Genomic DNA, 8,787 nt, shown 5'->3' with positions numbered 1-8,787 from the left:
TTTGGGCCCCCTCAAGGCTGGAGCATATGAAAGGGAATGTGTTGGAGGAGGGCTGCTTATATAGGTTGCCCTGCACCCCACCCAAGTTGGGCTTTTATGGAGCAAAGGAAGCCATCCCTAGCTAGCTCAGCCCCAGCCCCCTGTTTAAGGGGGAGGCCCTTGCCTCATTTCCCATTCATTCGTCCCTCCCTTCAGCCTCCTACAGCTCCACTCCAGGTCCCTCTGAACAACGTAACACTCTCCAGCAGTGGCCCTCTGACCACAGCAAGAACAATTCACCGTTCGCAAGGCCTATCCATGGATTTGCTCGCATTCGATCCGAGTTCCATAAAGTCTCATGGGCTAGTGTACATAGCTCTGTCACGAATAAGAAACCCAAACAACTTGCTCCTCATAAGGCCACTAGATCCAAAGCATATCAAAGTTGACATGAACGTTTTGAAAGAAATGGAACGACTAAGAGCAACCCGACTACAGACATTACACCAAACATATTTCTCAACGAAGGAGTTCAACAAAAAAACATTGCAGTCTCTAAATACACGTGCTATAAAATCACATCTGCAAGACATACTTCATGATTACAGTCTTCTCAATGCAATAATCTTGTGTCTACAAGAACTCCTTGATGACACACCAAATACAATATCACTACCAGGCTTCAATTGTGCGCAATAAGGAACAATGGTGTGGGAATAGCAACATGCTTCAAAAATGAACTCGAATTGCTCGAGGAAAAATACAGATACAACAAAGGAGCTAAATGCTTGCTAGCAATTCTAAAAGATCGAGAAAGCAAAACATTGGCAGTCATCAATATCTACAAATCACCGGCATCGCCAACTACATCACTATACTTCAATCGTTGGAAGATTTGCTTCAACAAATTAATCCAACAACAACAACAGTAATAATAGGAGACTTCAACATCAACAACAATAGTACAAGCCAAAGCACAAAGAGACTTCAAGCATTCATGATACATCACATGACACAATTAATTGCACAGCCGACTACAACAAATGGGACCACACTAGACCACATTTGGACTAACAGATTCAATGAAACGACTCAATCAGGGGCAAATTTAGACATAAACAAAGGGCAAGCCTCATGAATGGAAGTCACCTTGTTTTGTTAGCACAAGGTGGGATGGGAATAGGACCATGTGCTAAGCCCCTTAGACTCATAAGTGCTGAACCCCCAAAAAGACTCCACTATAAACAGGGTATCCACAAAATCTTCTGTCTCATGACTTGCTCAGCTCAAACATTTCGGTCTCAACTACTCGCATTTGGGATTTCGTTGTGGTCACGAAGCACATAGCTTACCTTGGAGTAACCGAAAGAACACATCAAAAAACTGGTCCACAATGATTTGAACAGCTAACGTTCTAGAACTATTTGGTTGCACTTGCAAGTCTGACGAGATTGTTGTGATTAACAGCCAAACTCAGGAAATCGTATGGATAGACAGGTTGAGTTGAAAAATGTGATCGGCAAGCAAGGGAATGCTTGGGGCCATAGCATCCAATGGTCAGGCCTGGTCAAACTATGAAGATTGTGGCTTGGTTGAGGAGCTAGCGCAGTATGGCAGCAATTGCATGGCCAGCTTTAGGTCTGGAGTACGAACAAACGCATCTAAAGCGCAAGATTTTGCGGAGAAAAACTTGGCTTGAAGATGCTGAGCTTAGAGAACGCACTTGCTTCTTTGGAACGGGTGCCTCAGTTGCCTTCGGTTCAGGACTTTATATGCATCTTGCAGGAGTGCAGAAAGAAGAAAAATGTAGTAAATGCCAAGCGCTTACATGCTTACATGGGCAAAAGTGGGCTGGAAACTCACAAATCTCTAGGGAACTACATCGTCCCAATGTTGGTGGAATGTGGAAGCATATGCGATGCTCATAGGGTTTTTAACAAGTTGGTTGATCGGAATGAGAATGCTTGGACTTCTCTCATCATGGGCCAAATTGGTATTGGGAAATCACAGCATGCTTTCAGCATGTACCAGAAAATGCAACAGGACTCTGTCCATCCTAGCAAGTATACGTTTGTGGCCCTACTGAAGGCTTGTTCTAAGCTTAAGGTTGTGGAAAGAGGCCGAGAAATACATGCTGAGATTGCGAGACAAGGTTTGGAAAGAGATCCTTTCATTGGCAGCACCTTGGTCGACATGTATGCCAAATGTGGCTGGCTTGAAACAGTACGGGAAGTTTGTGACAAGCTGCCCGAACGAGATGTGGTGTTGTGGAATGTACTAATTGCAGGATACGCTGAACACACGCTTGGTGAGGAAGCACTGGAGTGTTTTAAACAGATGCAACAAGAGGGAGTCTGTCCAGATGCTGTCACGTATCTTTGCAGCTTGAAAGCTTGTGGCAGCATTGGAGCCATAGACAGGGGCAAAGAAATACACGCTGGGATTGCCGGTCAAGAATTGGAAAGATATCCGTTTGTTGGCAACACCTTGGTAGACATGTATGTGAAATGTGGCTTGCTTGCAAAAGCACAGAGAGTATTTGACAAGCTGCCAGTTCGTGATGTAGTGTCATGGACTGCACTAATCGTAGGATATGCTGAACATGGGCTTGGTGAGGAAGCACTTAAGTGTTTCGACCAGATGCAACGGAAGGGTGTCCCGCCAGATGCTGTAACGCTTGTTTGCAGCTTGAAAGCTTGCGGCTTCATAGGAGCCATAGACAAGGGCCGAGAAATACATGCGGAGATTGCCAGATTGCAATTGCAACGAGATCCCTTTGTGGGCAGTGCCTTGGTGGAGATGTATGCCAAATGTGGCTTGCTTTCAGAAGCACGGGAAGTGTTCAACGAGCAGGAAGGTCGAGATGTGTTCTCTTGGACTGCACTAATTGTAGGATATACTGAACACGGCCTTGGTGAGGAAGCACTGGAGTGTTTTGAACAGATGCAATTAGAGGGTATCTCTCCGGATACTGTCACGTTTGCCTGCAGTTTGAAAGCTTGTGGCAGCATAGGAGCCATAGGCAAGGGCCGACAAATACATGCAGAGATCACCAGACAGGAACTGCAAAGAGATCCCTTCGTTGGCAGTGCCTTGGTCAACATGTATGCCAAATGTGGCTCCCTTGCAAGAGCACGGCAAGCATTTGACAAGTTGCCAGTTCGAGATGTAGTCTCGTGGACTGCACTAATTGCTGCATATACTGGACAGGGTTTTGGTGAGGAAGCACTGGACTGTTTGGAACAGATGCAACTGGAGGGTTTCTGTCCGGATGTTGTCACGTTTGTTTGCAGCTTGAAAGGCTGTGGCAGGATAGGAGCTATCGACAAGGGCCGAAAAATACATGCAGAGATTGTAAGACAGAAATTGGAAACCGATCCTTGTATCGGTGGTGCCTTGATAGATATGTATGCCAAATGTGGCTCTCTTGCAAAAGCTTTGGAAGTATTTGACAAGCAACCAGTTAGAGATATAGTCTTGTGGACTGCATTGATTGCAGGATATGCCCAGCTAGGAGAAAGTAAAGTTGTTTTCCATATGCTTGAGAAAATGCTAGGAGAAGGCATAAAGCCAGATGGGACAACTTTTGGCAGCGTTCTCATTGTATGCAGTCATGCAGGTCTGGTGGATAAGGGTCGAATTTACTTTGAGGCCATGGGCAAAGACTATGGTATCACTCCCACTGTTGATCACCACATTTGCATGGTTGACCTTCTTGGCCGTGCAGGCCAATTAGACCAGGCAGAAGCGATGGCGGAAAAGATGCCCTTCCAACCCAATCTTATGGCTTGGATTGCTCTGTTAGGTGCTTGTCGAAAGTGGAGGAATGTGGAGCTTGGACGACAGGCCTTTGAACATGCGGTGGAATTAAATGGCGAGGATGCTGCAGCTTATGTCTTGATGTCTAGCATCTATGCAGGTGCTGACATGCAGCCGTCAGCAGGAGATGAGAAGAAACAAGAATGAGAGGGAAGGAACAAGAATCAGAGTGCAGGTGGATGTGATGAGAGTGAAGGAACAAGAATGGACAAAACCATGACAGACTTGGACTGAGGTTTTGCATGCATTCCTCTTATGCATGTCCCTTTCTAATACTCATAAAAACCACAAAGCAATTAGAAACTACAAGAAGCACCAAGAATCTGGAACTTTAAATGCAGAAATCACAGACTGTTTGTGGTCTATTGATTTATGGGGGTTTGACTTTCTAGTATGCATTCACAAATCATACAAGCTTGACCACATGAATGCAGTGTGCATCTCTGGCTGCTGCAAGTGGTGGCCATTATCTAGCTTCTCATTAAACCCACATAACCCATTTTTCTTTGCATCCTTGGATATATCCCAAAGACACCTTGCGACAAGGACAAACTCTTCCTCCACCATTTTGATTGAAAGATTCTTGGATATATCCCAAAGACAATTGCGACAAGGACAAACTTTTCCTCCACCATTTTGATTGAAAGATCTTCTAGCTTTGCATATAGATCATTGTTTTGGGAATGTTTTGTGTTGTAAAATCCTTATAAGGGCAAAGCAACAGGAGGACCAATGGCTGATTTTTTATCATTCTGTTGTCGAGTAGATTAAGCATTCTACAGTGATGACGACACCGGCAAGGTTTTCTCCTCAGTCACAGGCATTCCCTTCTTTTGATGATGCCATGCAGGCACATCCACACTTTCAGCAGCAGCAGCAAAACTGTGCCACCACCCTAGTTCTTCCATCGACCGCTCATATGGTACATCAGATGAATTCAACAAATCAAGCGCTCTTGTCTCACAGACAGGCAAACTTCAACATTCACTCGTGCACTATAAACCCTTTTCTGATTCCCCACAAAAGATATCCTAGCTTGGTTACATCATTTCGACAATGTTGGTGATTGGTGAGGGTATTGCTGCCGCATGGTATGTACAACAGTCACATGGAATCAAAGGGAATTGGCACTCTATGGGAGAGAAAATTAGATCAATGAATTGTTGAAATTTCAGACAAGCAATGTTAGAACCTGTGGCCCAGTTCGGAGTAAATTCAATCAACTCTTGTTGAGAGCCAATCCGAACATGTCTTTGGACATGAAACTTTTTTTTTTAATGGCTAAGGCCCTGCAATGATATCTCCAGGCCTGTAATGGACCATGGTCCACATACTTCGCATGAAGTTGCACAGAGTATTGAATTGAACATAGGCCAACATACGAAGCAGACTCAGGATCTAACTCCTATCCTGAAATCCAAGTTTGGCACACATGATCTATTTCCGATGGATATTGATCTCAAGAGACTGCCATGTTGAGGTGGCCAAGTACTGTAGAAGGTCCTCAAGACGAGGTCCATCAACAGCATGGAATGTACATATTTTCTACAACAGATGCAGATTCGGCTGCAGTAGCAGAGCTACCCCGAAATGCTTAGGGACTTTGTGTGCAGCTCCCTACTCACATATACAGGCTGCAACAATGTCTCCCTGCAATCACGGTACATCAAAATATGCCCTATACAATTTTGTTAGATTCTGGACGTTCGATCTCCTCTGTGCATCAAAACTTTGTCGTTCAAAGTAACTTTTCTACATCCTTAGCAAATGACATTGGTGTTCCTCAGCGATCATAGAAAGCTTATATGTCATATTTCCCAATTACCTTAGTATCTTACTGGTTCAACGGAAAAATAAAGTCAGATTTTGAAAAATCGGTGTTAGTACTTTGTGATACAGATCCCATTCCTTGAATGCTTTGGGTTGTACGCAGCAGTATGTGCTAAAGTTAATGTTTAAATGCATCCCTTAGTTGACCTTGAGATCAAAGTCCAACAGGTGCAAAATCTCCTTCAACGAAATAAACAAACAGTTGTAGTTCAGCAGTGTCAACAGCCAAGATTTTTCACTGTATTCTAATGGGTACAGATAACCTTGCAAGATGAAGGTCTGATGAAGATCAACTGGGGAGTTTAAGATTATTAAAGATGCAGTAGCAGACATGCTCAAAAGAAAGGTGATCAAACCAGCAGTTCAGCAGTATCAACAGCCAAGATTTTTCATTGTATTCGAATGCACTTTCCAAAGGATGGTGAATAATCTATCCAAAGATTTGATGCATGTTAGTTGTCTACATAGATGATATTCTTATTCACATGCAAACATGGGAAGAGCATATGGAAGTCCCCACAAGAGTGCTGGAAAGATTCCATTAGTTCAACCTCGATGGCAGCTTTTAAAATGTAAGTGGGCACAAACTTGGTTCAGGTTTGGCCTTTATCATTTCAGCTCAAGGTGTTGAGATTAATCCAGCTAAGGTGGCGCATGTCAACCTCAGAATGTAAGTGAGCTTCTAAGCTTTTTGTATCAGTGAGCTTCTAAGCTTTTGGTATCAGAATTCAGGTTGTATCATATTCATGCTTTGATCCAGCTTGTATACAGTTTTCTATTGCAATAAAGACCTTCGGCGGGTGGGTGTGGGTATGTGTGTGTGTGTGGGGGGGGGGGGGGGGGGGTGTTCATTGCTGGCCCTAGTGCCGTGTGCTTTCTCTCTCTCCCTTCCTCACTCAGTTCTAGCTCACTCCCCCTTCCAATCGATCCAGTTGTAGCTCAATCGCATGAGGTTGCCTTCTTTGGGTTCATTGTGTGAATTGACCCCTTCATTGTCTTGCTTAGAAAAAATTTGCTTGCTTGCTGCAATTGCAAATTTCATAAGTGTGAGATTCTATGGATTAAAGAGCAATGCCATCAGCAATATTTCTAAGATGAGTTAAATGCTAAACAAATATGTTGTGGATGTTGTTCTTTGCTTGTAACAATCGACCATAGGTTCTTTTCTTCAAGTCGCAACCAAGTGACTTCTAAGATTTACCTTTTGGATGGGATAGTTGCTCTTATCTGATTTCCCACTCCCTTTATAGTCTGGAATAGGCATCCGTGAAGCCATTTGCCGGGCCTAAAAACAAGACATGAAAATCTCCAAGTTGATTGCAACCACAAAGTAGATTTTAGTAGCAGCTTACTAAAATGGTGTCTCCTTCACATTGGACACCTAAAGTCCTTCAATGTATTGGAGGGCAAAATAAGATTGGCCTTCAAGGCATTCTGGGATGGGAGAGCTACAGGGTCAAGTGCCATTGGAACTGACAAAAGGTAAGAAGGCAAGGTGATTTGAAGGGAATGAAGAAGGGGGCGAGGTGAAGGGGATTTGAACAAAGTGAGCTTATGAGATCAGGGTGTAGATTGTTGTGAGTGGGCCCATAACCATTGTGAGGGAAAGAAGCGATGAACAAACAAGCTGATGAGAGGATACTCGAATGCAAGAAGACGGGTGGAGCAGAAAAGACAGAGTACCTAAAAGGTCACTCGTCAAGCAATAGATGAACGTACATCAAGAAGTACAATGAACGTGTGAGTATAACAGACTCACACATCGTGCACGAAATAACAACCTACATGGATAGTTAGACCTTGGATTGATACACTCTCACAAAAAGGAGGGGAGCAATAGGGCAGCCTTGTCTAATGGATCTTTTGAGGGGGAAGGAGTGACTTATCCCCCCATTGACACAAACTTTGGTTGATGCATTAGTAAGGAGTAGCCTCACAAAACACACAAAAGTCGGGGGAAGGCCCCTATCTTGGAGAGACTGGTTGATGCATTAGTAAGGAGTAGCCTCACAAAAGACACAATAGTCAAGGGAAGGCCCCTGTCTTGGAGAGATTGGGTAAGAAAGTCCCAGTCCAAACGGTCATAATTCTTGTCAAAATCAACTTTAAGGAAGCAAATGTCTTGTTTTGAATTCTTTGCATACTCACACCCTTCCCAAATATTAATGATTGCTTCTAGAAAGTGTCTTCCTTTAATGAACTCCTTCTGCTCTTTGAGAATCCAAGAGTCCATTCTGTCTTGAATTCGGAGTTAGAGGGCCTTAGCAAAGATCTTGTAACTATAGTTTAGCATGTTGAGAGGCCTCCAGTCCTTAAGCTCTTATCTGGGACCATCTTAGGGATAAGTTTAATAACTCCCCCATTTATGTGAGCAGGTAGGAAAGAGGAAGCAAGGCTTTCATTCCATACCTGCAGAAGACGAGGTCCTACACTTTCCCAGAAAGACTTGTAAAACTCTACTTGCAAACCATCTTCACCTAGCATTTTCCCCTCTTCCATTACATTTAATGCCTGCTTGAGTTCTTTTATAGTGAGGGGTTTTTCAAGGTAATAACTCTCAAAAAATTTGACAGTCTTTCTATTGGCGTCTTTGCATAGCTTCCTCGCTTGCATGATCGTCTCATTAGGAGGAATAGTATCTGAGATCAATTTTTGAAAGTGTTTATGGATGAGCTAAATGTTCTCTACTGTATCAGTTTCTAGAGAGTTATCACCTTCTTTCAACAAAGTGATTTCTTTTTTAGCTCTCTTTTTTCTGATTAGTTTGAAAGTTTCTTTGGTAGGTCGATCAATTCTACCTACCCACCAATCCCTCAAATAACTTTTTGACTCATTGAGCTTTAGTTGCTCTTGCAATCTTAAGTCTCATCTAGTTAGAAGCAGTTCCTCTTGCACTCTGGAGTCCCTTAACCTAGCTACCCTCTCCATTAGTGCATTAATGGTCTCCCTAATTTTGTCCATTCTGTCGGCTCTGATCTTTTGTCTTATCTCACTTGCATTAGGACTTTTTGGGTATTTTTCACTGCCTCTAACTAGGAAACCTCAGCTAATCTTTGTTTAGTGAAGCAATCCTCCCAAATATGAGTAATCCTTTCCTGAACACTCCTAAGACAAAAGGGTTTAGGATCAGCCTTAAACCAAGAAATGGAAGGGCTCCCC

The 8,787-nt window shown here is 43.3% G+C and overlaps 1 protein-coding gene across 1 annotated transcript; it reads left to right on the top strand.

Moving 5' to 3' along the window:
- The first annotated feature begins 1,589 nt into the window (after positions 1-1,589).
- Positions 1,590-3,945, top strand: LOC147900233 (putative pentatricopeptide repeat-containing protein At1g68930). Its single transcript, XM_087376602.1, has 6 exons — positions 1,590-1,737; positions 1,853-2,131; positions 2,267-2,450; positions 2,766-3,196; positions 3,281-3,458; positions 3,591-3,945. Exons 1-6 carry the CDS (start codon positions 1,590-1,592, stop codon positions 3,943-3,945), a joined length of 1,575 nt encoding a protein of 524 aa, XP_087232728.1.
- Positions 3,946-8,787: the final 4,842 nt, after the last annotated feature.

This window comes from Dipteris shenzhenensis, chromosome 7 (genome assembly GCF_047967505.1).
Source record: "Dipteris shenzhenensis isolate YYH24624 ecotype China chromosome 7, Dip_SZ_1.0, whole genome shotgun sequence".
Taxonomy (NCBI): domain Eukaryota; kingdom Viridiplantae; phylum Streptophyta; class Polypodiopsida; order Gleicheniales; family Dipteridaceae; genus Dipteris; species Dipteris shenzhenensis.
This window is presented reverse-complemented; position numbering and strand designations above follow the sequence as displayed.